The sequence below is a fragment of the Felis catus genome, chromosome E1, assembly GCF_018350175.1.
Source record: "Felis catus isolate Fca126 chromosome E1, F.catus_Fca126_mat1.0, whole genome shotgun sequence".
NCBI lineage: Eukaryota > Metazoa > Chordata > Mammalia > Carnivora > Felidae > Felis > Felis catus.
This window is the reverse complement of record NC_058381.1, coordinates 45435626-45459505: the sequence shown is the minus strand read 5'-3', so window position 1 is coordinate 45459505 and position 23880 is coordinate 45435626. Positions and strand designations below refer to the sequence as shown.

At 44.5% G+C, this 23880-nt stretch overlaps 1 protein-coding gene and 2 long non-coding RNA genes across 7 annotated transcripts; 1 reads left to right on the top strand and 2 right to left on the bottom strand.

Moving 5' to 3' along the window:
- Window positions 1–273: 273 nt before the first annotated feature.
- On the bottom strand, window positions 274–5838 carry LOC123382067. Its single transcript, XR_006589834.1, has 3 exons — window positions 4762–5838; window positions 3956–4064; window positions 274–580 (listed from the first exon to the last, which is right to left on the bottom strand). It is a non-coding gene; the product is annotated as an uncharacterized LOC123382067 (long non-coding RNA).
- A 3171-nt stretch (window positions 5839–9009) lies between these two features.
- Window positions 9010–21223, bottom strand: METTL2A (methyltransferase 2A, methylcytidine). Of its 5 annotated transcripts, none has more exons than XM_004001403.6 (9): window positions 21064–21223; window positions 20765–20856; window positions 18685–19040; window positions 17585–17634; window positions 17190–17250; window positions 15104–15243; window positions 13196–13302; window positions 11117–11182; window positions 9010–10302 (listed from the first exon to the last, which is right to left on the bottom strand). In XM_004001403.6, exons 1-9 carry the CDS (start codon window positions 21171–21173, stop codon window positions 10148–10150), a joined length of 1137 nt encoding a protein of 378 aa, XP_004001452.2. In that variant the 5' UTR covers window positions 21174–21223; the 3' UTR covers window positions 9010–10147. The 5 variants fall into 5 exon arrangements, 4 of the variants coding, with proteins under 4 accessions (XP_004001452.2, XP_044900727.1, XP_044900728.1 ...); XR_002149263.3 differs by having other exon boundaries at window positions 10218–10302; window positions 11117–11323; XM_045044792.1 differs by lacking the exon at window positions 9010–10302 and adding an exon at window positions 10309–10986.
- Window positions 20639–23283, top strand: LOC111557749. The gene is made up of 2 exons (XR_002738013.2): window positions 20639–20909; window positions 22872–23283. It is a non-coding gene; the product is annotated as an uncharacterized LOC111557749 (long non-coding RNA).
- The last annotated feature ends 597 nt before the right edge of the window (window positions 23284–23880 follow it).

Below are 23880 nucleotides of genomic sequence, written 5' to 3'. Positions count from 1 at the left end.
TATTAAATGTCTTTTTTTTTTTTTTTTAAGTTTATTTATTTTGAGAGAGAGAGAGAGCATGAGCAGGGGAGACACCTGGGTGGCTCAGTTGGTTAAGCGTCTGACTCTTGGTTTGGGCTCCGGTCATCATCTCACGGTTTGTGAGTTCGAGCCCCATGTCGGGCTCCACACTCACAGCACAGAGCCTGTTTTGGATCCTCTCTCCCCCTCTCTCTGCCCCTCCCCTGCTCGTGCTCTCTCAAAAAAAAAAAAAAAAAAAAAAAAAGAAAGAAAGAATGCAAAAGGTTAGATTTTGTTCCTCAATGCCCTGGATGCTGCCATGCCACACTCCTCATCCATAGACACTTTCTCCCAGTTAGACTGCCCTACCTGCATATATAAATGCTAAAGACTTTACAAAACACTTCTTTCCGCAAATGTGTTTCCTTAAGGCAGTGTGAGTTGGACAGAGAGGGAAGGTGGAGGGAAGGGTTCACCCACATTTACCTCTATCACCTCTGCCCCCGCATCTGATGGGCTGATGACAGTGGGATCACACTGTGACTTACGTGGGTTCTGGGCATGTCTGCTTTCATGGATCCTTTCCTCAAAAAAAAAAAAAAAAAAAGTTAACTGTATTACACACGTGTTGATATAAAAACAAACATAAGCTAGGCTGCCTTCATTATCATATATTCATTAAATTCATTAAAGTTATATTCACTTTTCTTTCCTTCTGGTTTTAAAATAAATTAACATTAAAACATTTCCCAGGACCCCCAAAGGATCATGGGCCTGAGGCTGAATGTGCTCTGTACCTGATGGAGAAGCTGGCCTTGACTAAGGGGGAAACCCTGAAATTTGTTGAAAGCCCGAAGGTCTTACCTCCTCTTCACTGCTCTCTGGGAGCTTAGAGAAGACATGTAGATTTGTGCTTTCTGCTACAATCTTATCAACGATCATACAGTAACACATGTTTATTCTTTCCAGGCCAAGGGACAAACTGTTGGTATAACTATTAAATACACAACATATAATGACATGTATCTTACACAAAGGAGTCTTATAAATAGCCCACTGAATTTGGCGTTCAATGGTGTTCTCTGCAAGGAGTTCGGGTTGTGTTACGGGGGCCACTAGGGCTGCCGGATTATGTGTATCCTATTATTTATATCCAAATCGCAGTTGAAGGAACTGAGAATCAGAGGAATCCACTGACTGGGCCCGGGTGACACAGAGAACAAGTGAAATGTCGACTCTAGGATTTCAACCTCAGCCTGTGCTCTTATGAGTGGTTTTGGACAGAGTTGAGGTACCCAAGGGCCCTCTAGGGGAGAGGCATGTCTAGGAGGTATTTAGATAAACTAGTTCAAGGCTCAGGTGAGATCCTTAGCTCATGACATAAAACTAAGGAATTATCCAAGTATTGGTGACCTTTCAAAATTCAAAGTGGATCATCTTGTTCACTGTGTTGGTCTCTCTGTATCATGGGGCCCAAGCAGCCAGTTCCCTATGGCTGTTTCTGCACCTTTAAACCATTCTGACTGGGCCTCCTCTCTCGGGTAGCTGGGCAGTCTTGCTCCCTTGGTGGCTCTTGGTCCCTGTGCTTTCCCGGGGATGGTTGGTTTCTGAGAAACTTTTAGGGGGCACCTTCCATCTCCAGACAAACTATTTCCCACTGGATTAGATGACACAACTTGACTTTCCTCACTTTCCATGATAGGCAACTAGGGACCCAGTTCCTGGGTGACCTTCTATGTACTTACCCACCCAGGAAATATTTGTTGAGCACCTACTATGGGCCAGACACTATTGTAGGTACTGAGGATACAACTGTGATCAAAGCAGACAAAATCCCTGACCCTAAAGAGCTCATAGTAGTAGAGAGACAGGAGGTAGATATACAATTAAGAATAATACGGTGTATGGGGTGCCTGGGTGGCTCAATTGGTTAAGCGTCCGACTTCCGCTCAGGTCATGATCTCACAGTTCATGAGTTTGAGCCCTGCATCGGGCCCTGTGCTGACAGACAGCTTGGAGCCTGGAGCCTCCTTCGGATTCTGTGTCTCCCTCTCTCTCTCTGCCCCTCCCCTGCTTGTGCTCTGTTTCTCTTTCTCAAAAACATTAAAAAAAAAAAAAAAAGAATAATGTAGTGTGTCATAAAGAAGATAAAACCCCATAATGCGGTATGACTGAGGGAAAGGAGAGAGCTGTAGGGGGTGGTAGTGACATTGGCCGAGGGCATCAGCAGAGAGGGACTCTCACAGGTTGAGGGACACTTGAGTTGAAAGCTGAGTGAGGAGAAACCACAAGTCATGAGAAGATAGGGTACCTGCAGGGCTCTGGGAGAGTAGGAGCAGTGAGTCCTGAGGGGTCCAGGTATGGCACGTCTGGAAAGCCTGCCTGAGCAGGAGAACGGAAAGGCAGGAAGAGCCGAAGGTGGGCAAGCGGTCCTTCCCTGGACAAGAAGGCCCAACCCGGGGCCGCCAAGGATCAGCAGACAGGTGGGGAGGGAAAAACAAGTCAGGAGAAGACCACTCTTTTCTAAGGAAGGAGAAAGAGAAAGGAAGAAGGAGCAAGAAGGAAGCAGCGACAAGGCTGGCTACACAGTTTGAGGGGCCCTTTGTTAAACATTATCAAGCATTTCCAGATGGCAACAGCAGAGCTTTGAGCCTAGCTGGGCGCTTCCGAGTGCTCAGGGGTGTGAGTGAACAGGACGCGCCCCCTGGGCTGGAGTGTCTGTGGAAAAGCAGGCCCGGATCCTTCCTTCACCCCAGGGGGTGGGAGCCTCCCAGGCACCGGGTAAAATTGGTGGATTACATTTTTTTTTTACTATTTTGAGGAAAATGTCGCAAATTGTACAATGTTGCAAAACCAACACAATTTACGCAAGAGATTTCATGGACTACCTATAATTGTTTCACACTTCGGAGAGTTGCCCGTGTTTTCTTTTTCTTGGGAGGTTTGGGGTGGGTGGTGGGTGGTGTGGGGCCAGTGCTCTTTCTTCTCCCCCCGCCCCACGTGGGAGGCAACAGGGCTGACCTCTGAGCAGGCGTGGCATTTTCCAGACAGGCACAGTTGGTTGGAGCCAAGAATGTTTAAACCCATATATTATGTCAAATACCATTTATATCAAAATACCCCTCCTGAATCTTAGGCTAATTACCTGACAATTAACACTAGCCATCTGACCTTGGTAAACCATTTATCCTCCCTGAACACCAGATTTCCTCATCTGTAAAATGGAGATAATTACACTTATATTTCACAGGGGTGCTGTGAGGATTAAATGTATGAAAAGCTTTTTAAAGAGTATTAAGGTCTAAACAAACGCCGGTTAATGTTACTAAAGATCGGCTCAGCATCGGCTTCATTGGTGCGGACGGGGGACCTTGGTTCGGCCACAGTTTGACAGAAATCTTGGGGCCACCTGACTAGTGGGCTCTGGTGTATTCTTAACAATCAACTTCTGATCTTCAGTTTCTCAAGCAGCTTCCTTTCCTGGGGGGATCCCCTCGGCTTGTCAGTTAAGTTTGAGATCACAGGTCAATAATCCTGGTTTATATGCCAGGGTCTGGTGAGTTGGGCTGGCTTCATAATGTTAATAGTCCCTAGATGAACTGAGAAGACTCCAGACCCTGGACCTGAGGGTCAGTAGGAGACAGATAATCATTCTTACTCATTTCTTAGTACATAGTGCACTTGAGTAATGCTCTTTTTAAAATGTGCTAAAGGCAGATGCATTTCTGACAAGGGTGAGCAATTCAGCACTCCCGATGCTGTGGGGCAGGGAGAGTGGAGTCTATCATGGTCCTCCCACTAGGCCAGTGGCCATTCCTTCTGCCTAGAAGCCTCTTTGTTCAGACATCTGGGAGGGATGTCACCTCCTCCAGGAGACCCCATCTGAAAGGGCCTTTTCCCCGACTCCAACCTCCACCTCTGTCTACCCTGCTCAATCCTCCTGGCACATGCCCACCTGATTCATGCTTTATGGATGAACCATACGTGAGCTCCACGACAGCTGTGACTCTGCTTGGTGTTTCTAGGCTTAGGGTTCAGAGCCTTTGGTCAGCAACGGAATCCAGCTGGAATTTATAAGATTTAAAAATTTTCATTGTATGTATGTATTTTACATTTTTTTTTTTTTAATTTTAGAGACAGAGAGTGTGCGATCGGGGGAGAGGGGCAGAGAGAGAGAGAATCTTAAGCAGCCTCCATGCTCAGCGCTGAGCCCAATGTGGGGTTGGATCCTACGACCGGAGGCAAAGTCAAGAGTCAGACACTCAACTGACTGAGCCTCCCAGGCACCCCTCACCGTATTTATTTTTTTAAATACCTTCTGAAAGAGAAAGAAAAAAAAAAAAAACCTTCTGCTCATGATGAGTGATACTTGTTTTACATTTATAGTAGTGATATAAAGTTTCCTTTCAAAATAAATGTAAGAATATCAGTTATTTTAGAAGACCAAGGAAATAATGATGGTGCGCAGGGGTCAATATTTGGAAGGATGAAACAAAACAGTGCTCTGGGGATGCCTTTTGAGACTCTGCCTGGCCTGTAGACCTATTCTGGGACCAGCTTACTGACAAAGACACACACACACTGTGCACCCATTTAACAGATGCATCAGGTCTCAGGAGCTAAGTGATGGTTGCCTCCTACAGGGGCGGAGAGCAGATCTTAGAGAGATGGGGCAATGGTGGGCACACACTTCCCAGGGCTCTTCTGAGGCCCCTGTACATTTCTGTCCTGGGGGTCATGAGACACCCTGTGTTTTCCTACCTTCTGTCTTCGCCTTTAAACCAGCTTGAGCTGCTGATACTGGCAACCATAGCCCTGTACACGATGGTCTTCTGAAGTTAAACACAAACTGTGTGTCAGTGGGTGTCTGGGGGGGGGCGTGGGGGCAGGGCAGGAAGAAGCTGTTTAGTCAGTCCCCGTTCATTGTGCACCAACCAAGGGCCAGGCGCTTTGCTACTCTGCTAAGTGTTGAGAATCCAAAGTTCCCCACTAAATGATGAGCTCCACCGTCAGCCTTACTCACCCAATGAACGTTGAGGAATGGGAAGCAAGGCTGCGGAAGGGGTGGGGGGCTTACCCACAGCAGGTATGTCAGGGCTTTCTCCTCCCCCTTGGAGGGGTTTCTCTAACATGCCACTGCTGATAAAGGTTTAAGGTACGGCTCCTTCTGAGGATATTTTAAGTTTCAATGGAGAAATCCAAACTCAGAGAAAGGAAGGTGGGGAATGAAGGAATGAATGCAGTTTGGGGGCTCGCCTCAGGGTGAAGATGCCAAGCTTGAGCCTTTGTCGAGGATACTGGCTACTGTGTCTCGGGGTCCCCCCACTGGAGCATGGAATCCAACTGTGGCTGTTTGCTCGGTAACTTGGTCATGCACTGTGTTCCATGAACTGCAGGTGAGGCGATGTCCAATCTTGAACCTAGAAATTCACTGAAATAAAGGGAGGGGGCCATAGTGCACCATTTCAGTATTTTTTACCTGTGAAACTTACCATTAATGCTCCTTCCACCTCCTAACCAAGGTTCCCAAATCAACCTGCACAACCTGCACACCTGCACACATTCAGAAGCATATAAAAGCCTGCAACGCATCGATGCAACAGGCTCTGAAAATAGCAGCAGAAGCCACAAACCAAAGAACAGACCTTTGTGAACGGAGTGAAAGAAGCTGTTTGTCCTGAGTTCATCGTTTAAGCTACATACGACTCCCCACGATTACTAAAGTAACATCTTTAGGCAAAGATAGGGATCAACCCGAGGAAAGTAGAACGTCTTAATACGTTGGGTTTTCATTTTCCTGTTAAGTCTCCGGGGTTCTGATTTTCTTTTTTTTTTAATTAAAAAAATGTTTATTTATTTTTGAGAGAGACAGACAGAGCACGAGTGGGGGGAGGGACAGACAGAGAGGGAAACACAGAATCTGAAGCAGGCTCCAGCACAGGGCTCGAAGAGGGGCTTGAACCTATGAACCGTGAGATCATGACCTGAGATGAAGTCAGACACTTAACTGACTGAGCCACCCAGGCGTCCCAGGCCCTACTTTTCCAACCAGAGCCCCAGGGAGTGGGAACTTACACGAAGGCAGGTAGTGGAACCATTGCAAAGCACAGGTTTGACGGCATTAGCAGAGGCCAGGCTCCAGTGAAGTATATAAACCAGGGGATGAATCTTTGACGATGAATGGGTTCACAGCATAAGAACCCATGCACTCCAGGTGTCACTTGACCCTGGACGCCACCCACATGAACATGGCTTCACTCCCACTGTAGTCCCAGTGCACCCACCTTTCTCAAACCGTTACTCATTTTCCAAGCGATATTGAATCTATCTCCTCCGCCTAATTAACTGCTACTCAGGCAGATCAGTCAGTTTCAGAAACTTCTCCATTAGACTTGAATCTAAACCACACAACTTCCTGAGCAGTTTCACACGTGGAGCTACCTTCCCAGCCAACGCAGCACTTTTCTTGCATCAAGACTATCAAGAGATCAGACTCGAAAATACAAAGCACAAACTGGTGGTTGCCAGAGGGGAAGCGGGCTGGGGGATGGGATGGACAAAACGGGGGAAGGGGAGTGGGAGGTACAGGCTTCCAGCTATGGAATGAATAAGTCAGGGGATGAAAGGTACAGCATTGGGAACACAGTCAATGGTACCGTAATAGTGTTGTATGATGACAGATAGTAGCTCCACTCGTGGTGAGCACAGCATAACACAGAGGGTTGTTGAATCACTATGCTGTACATCTGACATTAATGGAACGTTGTGTGTTGACTATACTTCAATTAAATAAATAAATGTAAAAGAGAATATCAAGAGATACTGTTGGCAGTCAGACACAGTCCAGTCTGTGTGTTTTTGAGCGGCACCGAAGTCCTACTTTAATCTACCCCGACCGTGTTTAACTGTTCTCTGCCCAGTATTAGTGATTCCAAGGCTAGAAAATTACACAAAGTTCCTGCAGAGTTTAAGGTAGGCTGACAGATAAAAAGTCAGAGGGCAAGGGAACAGAGTGTAGCAGATGACTGAGAAGAAAAGGTAGCAGCGGGCAGAAAGAGGCTCTTTTTTTACGCCTAAAGCCCAAAGCCCAAGTCAAGTGCCCCAAAGATGGAATCAAAACTCTTCTTGTTGCTTGGAAATGCCTCAGAAATGCCAAAGGAAGGTTTTAGTGGATCATTTAATATATCTGTTCCTCATCCCAAAAGATAAGTGAAATACCATTCCAGTGACTCAGCCTTTTCCAGTTTTAAATACATTCAGTGTAATGGAAGAGATGGGAAGTTCTCTTTCTCTTACCCTTTAAAGATGAAGCCGAGCAAGGTGGAGGTTAGTGCAAGGGCGGAGGGGTGGTGGTGGTGGGGTGCTGGACCCTGGCAGGGCCTCTGTGTGAGGCGGGGAGCTGTGGCAATAGTGACTTGGTGTGGGTGTCAGAATATATGAGGGCACTGGCCCCCATATATTGAGGACCACAGGAGTTTGGGATTGTTGCAAAAGGAAACTAAAGTACAGAGAAGAGTAAAAACTAGAATAAATCTTGTGTTGGATCGGTACCAAAGGCAGTGATCTGAACTGATAGTTTTCTTTCTTTTTTTTTTTTAAATGTTCATTTATATTTGAGACAGAGACAGAGACAGAGCGTGAGCAGGGAAGGGGCAGAGAGGGAGACACAGAATCTGAAGCAGGCTCCAGGCTCTGAGCTGTCAGCACAGAGCCCGACGCGGGGCCCAAACCCGTCACCCGTGAGATCATGACCTGAGCCAAAGTCAGATGCTCAACCGTCTGAGCCACCCAGGCGCCCCAGAACTGATGGTTTTCAATGTGCAGTAGTATGAAAATACAGATGCAAGTATGTGTGTGTGTACCTACATGCAAATATCTTGGCGCTCCATCCACTCAGGGGGCTGGGAACGGGCACATACCAGGAGCAATGAGCACACTCAGCTTGGTTTCTAAATACCAGCACCTCTTGGGGGGAAATGCTGGATTCAGAAACTGTAAAATAAGCTTGGAACAACTTGTGCTTGGAGTGCTCTGAGAATCGTGGGGACAGTCACGAGATCACAGAAGCATTTGAAGAGGCTCCCACTGGCCAAATCTGGGGTAACAGGAGCACCAGACAGTAGATGTAATAACCACTAAATAAAACAGAAATCTGAATCCAGATTAAGAGAAGTAAATGAATAGGAAAAAAAAGGTTTCTTTACAGAACCAATATATGGAGAAAAAATGGTAGGGTTAGGAGACACTCACAGGCCACCATAATAGTAATTCAGCCAAGAAATTGGAACGCAGATGCCAAATGGAGGGTAAAGATTGATGAGGAATGGGTGATTTACCCGATTTCAAAGCATTACCCTATGAAATGCTTATTAGTAACTTTTCAGTGGAGAAAAACAGCAGATACCACCTCAATGAAGTGTTCAAGGTTAACACTACCAATGACAGGGTAATTCAAAATCGATTCCCTGATAGAATGTAATGGGAAGAGCACAGCATCACTCAGTGTTCCTGCCAGAAATGTCACTTGAACCAAATCATGAGAAAGCATCGACAAACCCAAACGAGGGACAGTCTGCAAGATAGCCTGTGATCTTCAAATGTCAAGGCCATTGAAACACGCCTGGGTTGTTCAGAGTATAGGGGACTGAGATATGACTACTAAATGCAACTTTTTTTCTGGTGATAGGTTATTGGGACCATTGGGAAAACGTGGTTATCTGTGGATGTTTTCAGATTTCTACTTCTGATGGATTTATTTGGTGATAGAATGTCTTTAGTTATAGGGATTATACATGAAAATATGCAGGAGAGTTGGGACATCACCTTGCAACCTATTCTTAAAAACTATTCTGACAAGAAAATGGACTATTCTTGCAATATTCTTGGTAATTGGTACTTTTCTTTACGTTTGAAATTAAAAAAAAAATTGCTTGTTTCTTATCACATTTCCACATGTAATACAATGATAAAAAGCAATTATGGGAATATTTGAGTTGAACATGCAAAACATAGGAAGAACTGAAAATTCTTTATTTGGTAAAAATTAAGAATACATTGTATAACTTATGAACCACCAAGAGGGAAACATGTAGGAGTGGTAACTGAAAAAAAGCAGAACATAAAAAAAGCAATACTGATGATGATCATTTTCAGTTGTACAGTCATGTGGCTAAAATAAAGTTCTCTCAATTCCTTTTGTGTCAAACAGTTAAGGGCACAATAAAAAAAACGAGACAAGTTTGCTAAATGTCAAGATCTTTTTTTCCCATTACTTATTTATTTTTTAAAATTTACATCCAAGAAAAGTCTAGATCGTTTTACTGTTTGAGAAATAGGTTACTTAGAGGGGGAACAGTGTCTAAAATTCCACAGAACTAGAGTTAAGTGGAGACCATGACTAAATAAACACGTAACAAGGACATGTTTTGATTCTCTTTAAAGCAGTAATTTTTTTAAATTGTTTATTTTTGGGGGAGGGGGAGGGAGGGAGGGAGACAGAGCGCCAGTGGGGGAGGGTCAGAGAGAGAGGGAGACACAGAATCTGAAGCAGGCTCTAGGCTCTGAGCAGTCAGCACAGAGCCTGATGTGGGGCTTGAACTCGTGAACTGAGAGATCATGACCTGAGCCGAAGTCAGACGCTTAACTGAGCCACACAGGTGCCCCTAAGGCAGTATTTTTGAGTCAGGAAAATATCCAAAGAAAGAGGATTCTTCTTGACGTGCTTCTCGCTGAACGAGACCTTTATTCACCGTATATATCAACTGCCTAGTCCAGATATTTGAACTCCGAAATAATTTAATGCAACTCACAGTCAGATGACACTTTATCACGTATAATACTTCCACATGGAAATAAATTCTTGACGCCTTTTGAATTCACGATTCCCATGAAATTTTAGTTATGATAAATTACAAAATGGCAAGAAAGATTCTTTGATATTTCAAAGTAAGAAAAAACTTAGGAAAGTACATATTAAAGGGCTTCCCAAATTGGAAGCACAATTATTAGAATCTTGATAAAAAGCAATTTTTTCTAGGTTTAAGGTTCAAGTCTGAATCCTTGGACTTTCCCACATCGACAAGACACCACTTGTGAATGTTCTTTTTAAAAAGCTCCAATGAGCTCACGCGTCAGGAGCAGGTGCCACTCAGCCAGCGCTGGACAGAAGAGGCTTGCGGTATTTGCACTGAATCCAGACTCGGTACATGGTCAGCTGTTTCCCTCGGTTCACTTGTAATCGGCGATCCACCAGGTTCTGAACCTTTTCCAGTCCAGCCGTAGTGAAAAGTGTATCCAGCTCATCTGGTTCGGAAAAGAGATGTTTACATATTTTCCGCTAAAGAAAAAACATGGTCCACCACTTCCTATATTAAATGGGGCTCCGTGAGACTGTTTTTATTTATGTACTACAAGTGGCTTCAGCAGGGCTGTTTATTTAGAAGTGTAGGAGCAGCTTGGTAATATTAAGTTCGTGTTTAAATGGGGGAAGCCAAACCTTCTGGCAAGGGCCCCTTGGAATCCAGAGGGAGAGCCTTAGAGCTGACAGGGAAGAATTTTCAAGGGCTTTATGGACACCTTCAGGTTATATGCAAAATCTCTATGCACGTAATGTCAAAGCCACTTTTTTAGCAGAGAGTTTCCACTATATTTCAACCAACAGCTCAAAGAAGTATGTGGCACAATAAAGGGGCCAAGGATGGCACTGGTGGGGGAGGAACCCCGAGGCAGGGCAAGCCGCAGAGGAGGGCAATTCTGGATTACACCTGGGAGCCGGGGCACGGGGAGCACAGCCTAATTCTGGCGCACCTACAGGACAACCCGGCTTACAGGGCAAAACCAGCTGCACTGGGGTCTTGCCGAAGGGGCAGGTTTCCCATCTGGGACAAAGCCACAGGGAGGAAGCGCAGACAGTCGAGGAGCAAAGCAGAGGACTGAAGGCTCCTGTAAGTGGAGCCCGTGTGGAGAACAGTGAACCGTTCAGGTGGCCTGGAAAGGCAGGAAAAGTCTTCAAAAGGCAGAAGGGGCATGACAGTTTTACTTCCGAGACTGTATCAAGCAACATTTGATCTGGTGTTTGGGGGGCTGTTAGCATGAAGAAAGAGGAGTGTTTCCATACCTTGTGTGAAGAAGTAAACTCTAGTACCATCGCCTCTCACGTAGAAATTTTCAGACAGACACTGACCTGTGGGGCGATGTGATAAACATCAGAGAGACTTTAAAGCACTTCCTTGAATTTCACTGCCAATCAAACGTACATCGTGATACCATTTCTTGGGCAGAGAACAGAATCCCTTCTTGGTTGCTCTGGGCACGTTGCAGCAACCTTCGGAGAAGAGGACCCCAAGGGGAGTGATCGAAATGCAGTGTTACGTCACACATGTGAACCTCAGCCTTCTGTTCTAGAGTTGTTTCGTGTTGGAAGGTGTTTTCCCCCCTCCCTGACTACATAAATACCACATACTCTTTGTAAAACAAAAGTAAATAAATAAAAGCCAGGGACCATAGCTGAGTCTGAGGAAAGGAAACTTGAGATGGACACCATGACCATTTCCCATGTCTGTCCACGTGCCCACACTCGTTCACAAGTACAAGACATACGCTGTTTTGGTTACGGACGCTCTCCCTTCAGCCGCCAAGCCCTCTGACCTAACGTCAATTTACCAACCTGGTACGTCGCCCCTCTGTACCTTCTGAATGCCAATATGATCTTACTTGCTTCACTTCTGCTTATTTCTCTCCAGCTACTCTTACACGTGGGGTCAACTTAAAATACTTGTCTGTACACTGCTCTTCTCATTCTGGGAATGCAGAACGGAAACCCCTCCAAGACCAACAGTAAGGGATCTACCCCACGCGGCAGGCACAAGATTCCCCTCTCCAGAGGCATTCACTTGGTTTTCGAGATTTTGCTTACATATGTATTACATGCTAGTTCTTGAGGAATTCCCGAAAGGACTGTTAGACTGAGTCAATAGCCCCAGTGTGCTCAAAAAACCCAGTGGGCGTCTGGGTGGCTCAGTCGGTTAAGCACCCTGCTTTGGCTCAGGTCACAATCTAACGGCTCGTGAGTTCAAGTCCCACATCGGGCTCTGTGCTGACAGCTCAGAGCCTGGAGCCTGCTTCGGATTCTGTGCCTCCCTCTCTCTCTGCCCCTCTCCCACTCACATTCTGTCTCTCTCCTTCAAAAAAAAAAAAAAAAAATCTTAAAGCAAAAACAAAAACCATTAATGGAGAAGCATAGCTCTTTTCGTGAGTTGGCAGATTAAAGAAGTGGTCATCTCATCCTAATTTTTGTTACCCTCAAGTTTGTTTTTGGTCATTTGGATATGTTCTTCTGGGAATCAAGTCTAAAATTTTCTTCCCTGTGTTTTGGGTGGGTTGCTGATCTTTTCCCTATCAACGTACCAACAGTCCCCGAAGAGCCCAGATAATAATGCAGTCTTTATCTGTTCTATGCACCGAAATTATCGGTCTTTAAACTGTTTTAATGGTACCTTTGGCCATACTTTGTTTAAAATTATTCATGTAATCAAATGTCTTTTCTAAAACTAGCTCTTCTAAATGCAGCGGTCTTGGTTTTAAAGATTTGCCCAATACCTAGATCACACAATCTTCAAAAACATACCACCTCTGTCATGTATTAAATGACTTCATATTGGAGCTGTAACTCTAGGTTTCTAATCGATTTCACGGATTTGTACATCTATTCGGATGGCCAATCTGTTGTTTTGCTTACAGTAGCAAAATATGTTTTATTTTATTTTATTTTTAAAGTTTATTTATTTATTTGGGGGGGGGGTGCAGACAGAGGGAGAGACAGAATCCCAAGCAAGCTCCGTGCTGACAGCAGAGAGCCCAATGCAGGGCTTGAACTCATGAACCATGAGATCATGACCTGAACTTTTAAGTTGGATGCTTAACCGACTGAACCCCGCAGGTGCCCCCATGATACCTTTTTTATTTTTTAGTTATTAAAAAAATTTTTTTTAATGTTCATTTATTTTTGAGAGACAGAGATAGAGTACAAGTGGGGGAGGGGCACAGAGAGACAGAGACACAGAATCCAAAGCAGGCTCCAGGCTGAGCTGTCTGCTCAGGGCCCATCGCAGGGCTTGAACTCACTAACTGCGCCATCATGACTTGAGCCGAAGTTGGACACTTAACTGACTGAACCCCCCAGGTACTCCCACGATACCTTTTTTAAATCGAAGCTGAGCCATGTCGTGGCGGCCATAATCTCGCAGAAGCATCATCCCTCCGGGCTTCAGAAGCCTGCTCAGCCTGTTGATAGCCTTCTGCATCCTGTGGGGCAACAGAGAAGGAAGATCAGGTCTCCTTAAGGACAGGGTCCCTTCTCCTTGTAGCACGTCTGGAAGAGCCAGTGGACTTCGTAACCCTGCTGACACATGGCCCCTGAAATCTTAGCTCCTCTGCTCTCCCTTCAGATGAGAACAGGAGCGCGTGTCTGAGCTTCTGATGTGCCTTCTGTGGTCTGCTCACAACTGTGGCTTCGACCCAGTCCCTTCAGTATGAAGAGGCCCGAGGACAACCTGCTTCTGCTGGAGAGTTCGACCATGGGCCAAGTTACATACTCTGCATCTGGCTCACTGCCCACTCCTGCGATTACTTCCCAGGGAAGCCGCCCCTGGCCTGTGCGCCTGTGCCTCTCTGGGCGCCACGCTGAAAACCTGCAGTGAGGCCTACTAGTCGGTGGACTCCTCTGCCTGCCCCCCCAGGCCCGAGCTCTTTGTGCGCAGAGACTGTGTCTTTCCATTTGTGGCAGATCAAACCCTAAGAACTTGCAATTTACAGGGTGAGTCAGCATGCAAATGAGCGCCTCGGCAGAGAGCTTTCCATTCTGACTGCACTTTCCATACACAGTCCTCGTGGGGGTTTCGGCTGTGCTAACCTCAGAAGTATAAGTGCTACACAGTCTATTTAAATAACTGAATAATGAATTTTAATTCTAATGTTTTGTTTCGGTCCATGTCAGTTTTTAAGTCTATAGCAGTTAAACTTCTGCCGTTTTAAAAAAAATCTATCTAGTAAACTCTACCCTCAATGTGGGGCTTGAGCTCATGACCCTGAGATTGGGTCACATGCTCTACTGAATGAGCCAGCCAGGTGCCCCTGAACTTCTGCAGTTATTAATGTTTAGAAGCATGCCTGGCTTTTGGGCTGTCCTGCATCTGCCTTTATCCACACTCACAAGGTCCGTGTCAGGTCAGATGACTCAGTGCCATCCTAAAGGCAATGGGAGCTAGAGAAAACCAATCACTCCTCTGGGTCTTTGGCTGATGCTGCTTCCTGAGGACAGTACTTCATCAGGACAGCTGGTTGCCCATGTCTAAGAAGTTTTTTGTTTTTTTTTTTTAAGGGAGAGAAGAGTGCATGTGAGCATGGGTGGGGGTGGGGGTGGAGTACATACAGGGAGAGAATCTGAAGCAGGCTCCATGCCGAGCGAGGAGCCCCTCAAGCTCGATCTCATGGCCCTGAGGTCATGACATGAACTGAAATCAAGAGTCGATACTTAGCCAACTGAGCCACCCAGGCGTCCCTAAGAAGCTTTTAGAGTTCAGCAACTGACTTTCCTTTCATCTAAACTTTATTTTATGGAATTCTCTTGTAACTGCAGTTTTCCAAAGAACTTAAGCATAAAGGAACACCTGAGTTAAGGTTCACCATAAATTCTGTGTTGTTAATAAGCTTGGTTTACTGCAAGCATTTAAAAAGGCCAATGAGGGGTGACTGGCTAGCTTAGTGGGTACAGTGTGTGGCTCTTGGTCTTGGAGTTTTGGGATCAAGCTCCACGCTGGGGGCAGAGATTACTTAAAAGAAAAATTAAAAAAACACAGCCACTACTCTCCCATTCCTTAGGGATGTTAAACCAGAACGATGACCAATCACTGCAGTCAACAGGCAGAGATTTAGAGGCTGAAAGAGAAGTTGGGAACTTGCAAATCTAGGAAAAGGGATGAGACACTGGTAACACTTTGACAGAGTGGCTTTTCCCTGCCTATCAGAGGATCCTTCTTACTCAGGACCCAACTTTGACGAACGCTTTGTTTTTGTTACACTGCTGGTGAAAGGACCTCCAACTCACTTGTCTGGCACAACTGCAGAAAGAACAAATATGAGGATGATGATATCAAGACTCCTCGTGGGCACTGGGTAACTCTGATCTTCATCACACAGATCGTGAACAAAGGCAAAACACCGGCAGGGATCATATGCTGAATTTGTCTGCAGACAGTTGAGAGACACACAGGTTAGAAAATGTTCTCTCTCTCTCTCACACACACAGATGCGCACACACACACACATCCACACAGCCTCAAGGAAATCTTATCTTGCTTTAAGTGTAACCGCAGCTACTGCCCACTGAGGGTTATCGGTCTAATCATGAAGGCACGCAATCTTACTCAAAGGTTAAGATTCTTGAACGATTCCAGAGAGGAGCTTGTGGAATCCAACTGGTACTTTTGTTTATTTATTTCTAAAAGATTTTAGTTTTGGGGCATCTGGGTGGCTCAGTCGGTTGAGTGTCCGACTCTGGCTCAGGTCATGATCTCAGAGATCGTGTCTTCAAGCCCCACATTGGGCTCTGCACTGAGAGTGCCGCTTGGGATTCTTGGGATTCTCTCTCTGCCCCTACCTACCTCGTGCTTTCTCTCTCTCTCTGAAAATAAATAAATAAACTTAAAAAAAGATTTTTGTTTTAAGTAATGTCTGCACCCAGCATGGGGCTCAAACTTGCAAACTGAGATCAAGAGTTGCATGCTCCACTGACTGAGCCAGCCCGAGGTGCCCTTAACCGGTACTTTTAAAACTAGAGTTCTTCATTCCTCTACTTTTATTCTTTACTCTGATGCAGAGTTAGATTTGAAGACTGGAAAATCATCAGGAAGGTAAGTGGCCATAAGGAAAAATAAAACCCCCATCAGGAGAGAGATAAAACATACAGACATTTAAACATTTAAGAGCAGGATTTAAAACAACTCCCAACTCAACTATACCATATTACATAGACCACAGAATTCTCCAGGAAAACCTATGTCTCTAGATGTGGAAAATTTAACTTTATATTTTATTACCATAAAATTAACTAAAAAAAACCCCAAAACTAACTAAAGATAAGCCTCAATATTCACCTGGTCTGGATCCATGAAAGTAACTCCAGAAAGACACAACTACCAATTCTGGAGCTCCTCTGCTACAAGCATTAGACATGATTGTAACAGACACATTAGGGTAATTTCCCTTTCCATATCTCTTCTCCAAAAATGTGACTTTATTCCTCATTGGCCCCCGCTAATTCAAACAGGGCAAGTAGATTATCAGCTGGGCTGGGTCAATCAGACTATTCCTGGGGACTTTGGAATCAGGACAAGTCATTGTGGTGAGGCTCTGAGAACCCTGAACAGGGTGGACTGGTAAGGGTGAGCATGTCAGGATCATATGTAAAACCAGGAAAAACCTATTACAGAAAGTTGGTCTGTAAACAGAGAACAAACAAAGGAGAAATGGGCACTGAGCTATGATTGATAGGAAACCATGAACTTGAGGGAGGTACTGTGATAGGAGGAGGAGAGGGTGGTGCCATCTTACTGGCTAGTCAACTTGCCTTGGTATCTGCCACCTTTTTAGGGCTCAGTTACAGTCCTGGCTACACTTTACGTCCTTGGGTTGCATGACCTTCTCTTTCTTTCACTGGCTGAGTTTGTCTAGATGTTTCTGTGACTTATAATTCAAAGAATTCTGACTAGAAACAGTCTTCTCATTTCAATCCTTAAAAGGAAAGTTTGGAGAGGTCAGGAGGCAGGCCCAAAGTTCCACAGCTGGCCAGTGAGAGGTTCTGTATTCATGTTTAGTTTTTTCCGCTACTGCTGCCTGTAAATCTCTTACTTTTGGACCACATAAGAATAAGAAATAAAAGGGGCACCTGGGTGGCTCAGTGGGTTAAATGTTTGACTTTGGCTCATGGCTTGTGAGTTCGAGCCGCACCCTGGGTTCCATACCGCTGGTGCGGAGCCTGCTTGGGATTCTTTCCCTCCCTCCCTCCCTCTCTAAAAAATAAATAAAAACTTAAAAAAACACAAGAATTAAAAACATTGCTAGAGACCCTGACTTTTAGAAGACGTTTTCCCCTCTAACCAGTGAAAATGATGGATAGGAGCAATTACACTCACCTGGACCAGTTCTATAGCTGTGGAAGAAAAATCACAACAGTAAACAAAGAGTCCTGGATCACTGAAATGGGCAGAAAAACAGTAGAACAATTAAGACTATAAAGTGAATTGTGTCTGTTCTCTTTCCTGTGTAGCAGAGGTTAAAATATCAAAGACACCACATATTAACAATGGAACAGGTTTTGAATCTTACTAATTTTCCTGATGACAAAGATAACTTGGAAATCAAATTAAATCAAGACCATTAAAAAAAAAAATCCAGACCATAAATCCGATCTCCCGTCACCCATGGTGCCCAATAACTACTGTTGCCAGTTTGCTGCAGTAAGTTCTGAGAAACAACACAGCCCTTTCTCCTCTGTGCGGTCACACAGTTAAACTTTAAACACACTTACTTGTTAGTTTGTAAAATCGGAAAGACTGTGTTTCCCACACCACAACCAACCTGCAGACAGAAATGAACTTATAGTTACAGGATTTTCCAAAAAATTAATTCCTGGAGCTAGATAAATAATAATCTTGCCTCCTAACTCCATTAGGGAAGGTGTGGTGACCAGAGCTAAATAGTACCCATGCCGTTCCCTGACCTTGACCTCAGAAAGTCTAAAAGAGGCAGCCATAGAAGACTTTGAAAGCATGGGCTTTCAACAGCAGAAGGGAGCTGGTATGCAAAAAAGGGCATAGATTGCTTTTACTTTTTCAGTTTTAGCAAACAGTCCTATAGATGAAATATTTTCTTACTGAACTGCACTATATCATTACTGGAAAAAATGTTTCTAATTGACTAAGCTGAAAAATTTATGAAAAGGGGACCACAAATAAGATTAGTCTGGGTGTGGTAATAATAAAAACCACCACCATATACTAAGGACTCACTACTTGCCAGACACGATTCTAAGCCATTTTACATGTTACCTCAATGTATGCAATCCTCATAACTATGAGGCAGACAGAGAGGCAGAAGTCCCGTTCCGCTTGGGGAGGGTAAGGGACTACTGACAAGGTCATGCAGGAAGTATACTCAACCCTAGGGTAATCTGCTTCTGGGGGAGTGTATAGTCACCGTCTGGCCTCAGCCACACCACCCCAACTAGGAAGACAAGAATTCTCCCATGCCGGAGAAGCAGGCACCCTCCCAACTAACCCCTCCATGTTCTAACTGTATTACAAGAGAAGTAAAAGACTTTGTCTTGTGACTTGGGACCCTTTTCTAGGTGGTAGGTACAGCACGATGCTACAACGTTCAGGGCAGTACAATGTTCCCAAGTAGCACCCCAAGTGATGTATCTGTGTGCTACAACCATCAAATATCTGGTCTGAATTTAGGACATAACGTTAGCTAAAAAAAAAAAAAAAAAAAAGGAGGTGTTTCTAGGCCAATATAGGAGTCAAGTCTAGGCACCTTCTTCACCACTTTTGTGGTCAGCCTCCCTAGGCCACCCACGTGTACGACAGCCTCATTAACCCTATTATCAGGACAATAAAGGGGGGTTACCTCAAGTATTCGGTAGGTGGCTGAGGATCCAGGGAACTCATCAGCACAGATTTCCAGGTGATTGAATTTCTGAGTTACATTTTCTTCCACAGGAGCTGTCTGTGTTTCATGTTCAAGACTATTTGAAGAACACTTGTGCTGTTCTATTTTTAAACCAGGTCCATCCTCACTGGTCCTACATTCGGGTACTTCACTCCTCTTGTTGTCGGAGGGCAAATCCTCCAAGTGATCTTGGCTTTGGCCTGGTGCCAGCTCTGGGAATTCGGTAAAAAGCCAGTGTCTATCCTTGAAAAACCCGTTTTCGTGGATTTTGTAGAAGTCATTCCAGTATTTGTGGGCATTTATTTCATAATCAACTGTGAACATTAAGGGAAGAGTTTAAAAAACCATCTCTCAGGATTTTATTTGTCCCTAATGTCATATACCATTCTGTCTCATTGAATGTCATTTTATACTAAAAGTATCCTCAAGCAGAGCCATTGTCTCAGAGCTGGAAATCTTTTAGTCCTACCATGTACCCTACCTGAACTCCCTCTGCATCCTGTCCTTCTAGGGAGTCCAGCTTCTGCCAGCGAACTTACTACCAATTCTCCACCCACATCTTTGGGTGGCTCTTAACTACTAGAAAATTCTAACATTAAGCAAAAAATCTGTCTTTTGATCAAAAAGTCCTATTTCATTTCTTCTTCTTTTTTTAAAGTTCTACTACTTCTTAGGGCCATACAGAACAACTCTTTTGCATTTAAGGGCAGTTATTTCCACCTCTAAATTTTCTCTTTTACAAGTGAAACGTCCCAGGTTCTTCAGTTATTCCCCATGTAAACTCAATGGTTATGATACATGCAGCTCTTCTTAAAACACACTCCCGTCTGTGGCTCTTCATAGAGTGTGGAGCTGAGAAATGAATTCAGTAATACCACAAGATACTAAAAAATAGAAACAAGGCTAAAAGGAAAGGAGAAATGCGGACAAGAGAGAAAAATGTCTTCAGATGAGAAGAGTTTTGATGATGGAGGACAGGAGAGACTCGAGAAGGGTAGACTGTTTACGCTGTAGTCTAAGGTGATCAAGACGGTGTTAGACTTGAGTTTTGTTTTGTTTTCTTTCTTTTTTTTTTTTTTTTTTAAGGCTTCAGTTTTTGGTTCTTTGCCAGACCTTGACTAGTGTAGTAGAAATGAATACAAATCTAAGAAATTGGATTTTAGTTCCACCCTTGCTACTACTAACTAACTGCTTACCTCTGGGAAAGGCACTTAATGTCCTGTGGTCCAAGTTTCTTTAACTGTAAAAAGAGGATATTGGACTACATGATTTTCAAAATCCCTTTCAACTCTAACCTGCATTGATCTAGTCTCTGTCAAAGCATGTAAAGTGAGTATTTTGCAACTGGAATCTTCTAATTGTTACACTGAACTGTGGGATTGCTACCCTCTCAGTTTCCAGTCCTACTTTCAATTGTCTTTTAGGAAAAAGGCCCAATCAGTACTAGTTTTAGTACCCAGAGATATTCTGCAGTGAAATCATCCACCTCTCCAGAAGGGGCCTCTTTTTCTTTGGCCAGACTTATCTACACTCTGCTTCACCCAGCTCTCCTCGGCAGAAGCCTTAAATCCTCTCAGCGAAGAAAAGACACATTCACCAGTCATTGGCTTCCTCCCCCAACAACATTGGGAATCAGATCACTAGAATCTAGCTTCAATCACATTTCCTCAGTAAAAGTGCAATCACATAGAGAAAGCACAGCCTCTAAGCCAATCACGTGACCACACGGTTGACGAAGGCGAGTCACATTAACATGGGTCTAGACAACGTAACTAAAACTTAATCGCTAGAAAATATCAAGATACACTTACTCTCAAATAAAGCCCAAAACAAAACTCCCTGTTTGCTCTAACAAGATTTTAGGGTGACGCCCTTTTCCGTCCTAACCCACCACCCCACCCCCCTCCCGTTCTACCCCCGAGTTCGGTATCAGTCCAGTAACAAAGACTCGTGGCGGTCTCGGTTCTCTGCCTCTCGTGGACAGTGCGTTCAGCAGTACACTGGCTGCAGATACCACCGAGGGCCCACCTGGGCGCACCTTGCTTCTCCTGGCACACTCGCTGGGTACTGTTCTCCCGGACTTTCCTCTCCGCCGCCGCGGCCTGCTCTTCCGACCACTCAACATTGTCCCTGGGAAAATCAAACGGGCAGCTTAGAGGCCTCACGTTCCAGCCGCGGGCAGGGTGAGTCGCTGGCCCCGGAGCGCCTCTCCCACGGGAGGAGAGCGCCTCAAGCAGGGCAGCGGGACTCGTGGCCGGCGGTCAGGGGCTTCTCGCAGCGCCCGGGGCGGCGGGCCAGAGGGCGGGCCGCAGGCCAGGCGAGGGGCAGGGCGGTTACCAGGCATTATGGTGGAAGACGCGCGCCGGATCGCTCAGGAACCGGCTCCCAAACTGCTGCCTCTTCTGGCCGACGGCAGCCGGCGCGCACTCGGCGTAGGGACCAGCCATGACACCGGAGCCGGATATGCTTACTTTTCCGTAAAGAGAAAACTTCCTGCGGAGCCACGCCCCCTTCCGGAAGTCGCGGTGTCTGGGCGGGAAAGGACCAGGGCAGGGCGGGGCGCGGCAGTCCCCTGTGGAGGTTGGTGCTCGAGCTCCGCCCACTGGGGCGGGGCCTGAGTTGGGGATGGGGTTGGGGAATGGGGCGGGGCGTACTCTGGCAGAATGTCTTCTCGGAGTGGGTTTCCTACTCCCCATCCCTTGCCAGGAGGCCCTAGTGGTCTTGCAGGCCCGCAAGAAAGTGGGAGACATTAATTAAGCTTGAGCCTCCTCTCTATGCTGGGGTCCTCTAGCAGGTTCCCCCGTTTCCCTCAAAAATTTTTAAAATGTTTATTTATTTTGAGAGAGAGAAAGAGAGAGAATGGGGGAGGGGCAGAGGGAAACAGAGAATCCCAAGCAGGCTCCGCAGTGTCAGTGCAGAGACTGATGGGGGGCTTGATCTCCTGAACTGCGAGATCATGACCTGAGGAGAAATCAAGAGTCTCACGCTTAAATGACTGAGCCACCCAGGCACCCCTCCTTCAAGTTTTAAGACAGGAAAAATCACTTTGAGAATTAAAGGTAGCTAGTCCCATGGAGCTTATGGTCAGAAGAATTTGAGGAAGGTAGCAAGCTGGCCCAGGAAATCTGGCAGTTTTTCAGCTTCCATCGTCAGCTTTTTGTAGTGTGAAAAGCTATGAAAAAAAACTTTTTCTGGGAGGAGGATATGAAATGAATTCTGAGAGCGCAAGGTTTATCTGTTTAATCAAATGGAATATCCATCCAAGGACAAGTTAAAAAATTTTTTGTAACCACATACTTTTTGGAATTATCCATATCCGAGCTTATTCACACAATCAGGATTGTAATGCAAACACACATAGTTTGTTATGTTCATACATTTTCAGCCTTCCATTTCTATTTTGATAATTACTACAAACTGATTCTCAAAAGAAAGCATGCTGTCTGCACAAGGTTAGATGAGAAGAGTTCCAGGAGAGTAATGATTACCATCTGGAAGAAGATAAGGAAAGGGTTAATTAGTTACTTAGATGGTGCATTACTAGACTCAGCACACTGGTACCCAGTTGTTTCCTTCATTGCAGATTCTTTCCATACGCAAAACTGAAGGGAGCTATGAGAGGTTCTGTATCTTTCTCAGAAAAGAAACTGGAACAGGCCCTAAATCCTCCTTAATCACAAAGAAAAATATGTGAGTGAATTGAAAAGATAAGAGAGTAGAGAATTTGTACTTTATTTGAAAACACTTTTGCCATTCTCATGGTCTTTTGAAACATTTTGAACAAGACCTCCTCTCCAACAAACAAGTGACGAGGATTTTTATAGTTTCTCGAGGCCAGTTGTTTGACATAGTGGTTGATTTATATGTATTCTTGGCATCTTGTTGTCTCTTCTACACTCGTTTTTCTCCCCACACCAAAAGCTATTCATGCTCCTAATCAACATTCTCACTGCAGAGTTTCTTGCAGGGAGCTCACTCTGTTTTCACTTGAAGTCACTTACTATATTAATTCCCATAACTAGTCATTTAAAATGGCAAACAACTTGGGCCCTTTTGGTGAAATGGGAGAAAAGTATCCTGAATTTTCGTACAATTATCTTATCTTTGGTTGACCTGTACAACTCATGTTTCTCCATCTTTTGAAGCACCTGAAGTTATTTTTCTGCAGAAATTTGGAAGACGTGACTCTGAGTCCTCTGTGCTACCAGACTTCACGCTGGACTGTATCTTCAGCAAGCAAAACTTTTCAGGGGAGTTAAGGGTCCCTCTGCTGGTGAGCTGGAAGAGCTCTTCTAGCTGGGTGGCATGGGTTCAAAGCCTGGAAAGGTTAACAACTCTCAGTCTGGATCATTGCCTTGGGTGTCAACCTGGGACGTGGGTAATTATTTCATGCTTTTCTTTAAGTTCCAGTCAGTGGAAATTCCGGTCTGTGTAAGCATGTGCTCTGGAACTGAAAGTGGGGGAAGGGACCCTGGTGTCCTGATTTGCTCTCCTTAAAGTTTCACAGAACATGTAGCAGGCCTAGATAATTGAATAAGCTGATTTAACAAATTTAAACAGCCTTTTGTGTTTTTTTTTCTTATTGCAAAATAAATATGTTTATTGTAGAACATTTAGACAAAAGAAAAAAAGAAACTACCCCATTCCATCCTTAATTTAACCCATTAAATACTTTGGTTTAAAAAAAAACAACACTGGTGTATACCTTCCAGTCTTTTTTTTTTTTCTTATGTATTTATAGAAGTAACTTTTAAATTACAATAGTTTCAGAACTGCTTTATGCCCTCTTATTTTACAACTTCATTGAGGTATAGTTTACATATAATTAAATTCACCCATTTTAAGTGTACCGTTTGATAAGTTTTCATAAAAATCTATATTTGTGCAACTACAATCATAATTAGGTTCTAGAACAATCCCATACAGCCTTCTCATGGCTCTGAGCAGTTGTAGCCTATTTTATAACCTGATGATAGCTTGTAATATCATTCTTTTGTTTGAATGGTCTTTTCTAACATCATTTTAATTTATAGAACTGTACCGTGACTTACTGGACGTTTAGGCAACTTTAAAATCCAACACGATACACATCCTTGTAACTAAATCATTTTGTATATTCATGATTATTTCTTTAGGAATAATGTCTAGAAGTGG

What these genes read in the sequence shown, in the direction of transcription:
- METTL2A (XM_045044792.1), bottom strand. Translation starts at nt 21,173, where the DNA reads ATGGCTGGTCCCTACGCCGAGTGCGCGCCGGCTGCCGTCGGCCAGAAG. An exon ending in GTCTTCCACCATAATGCCTG is followed by an intron (nt 20,857 to 21,063) that starts GTAACCGCCCTG and finishes TGATTTTCCCAG; the next exon opens with GGACAATGTTGAGTGGTCGG. An exon ending in CCGATTTTACAAACTAACAA is followed by an intron (nt 17,251 to 17,584) that starts GTAAGTGTGTTT and finishes TGCCCATTTCAG; the next exon opens with TGATCCAGGACTCTTTGTTT.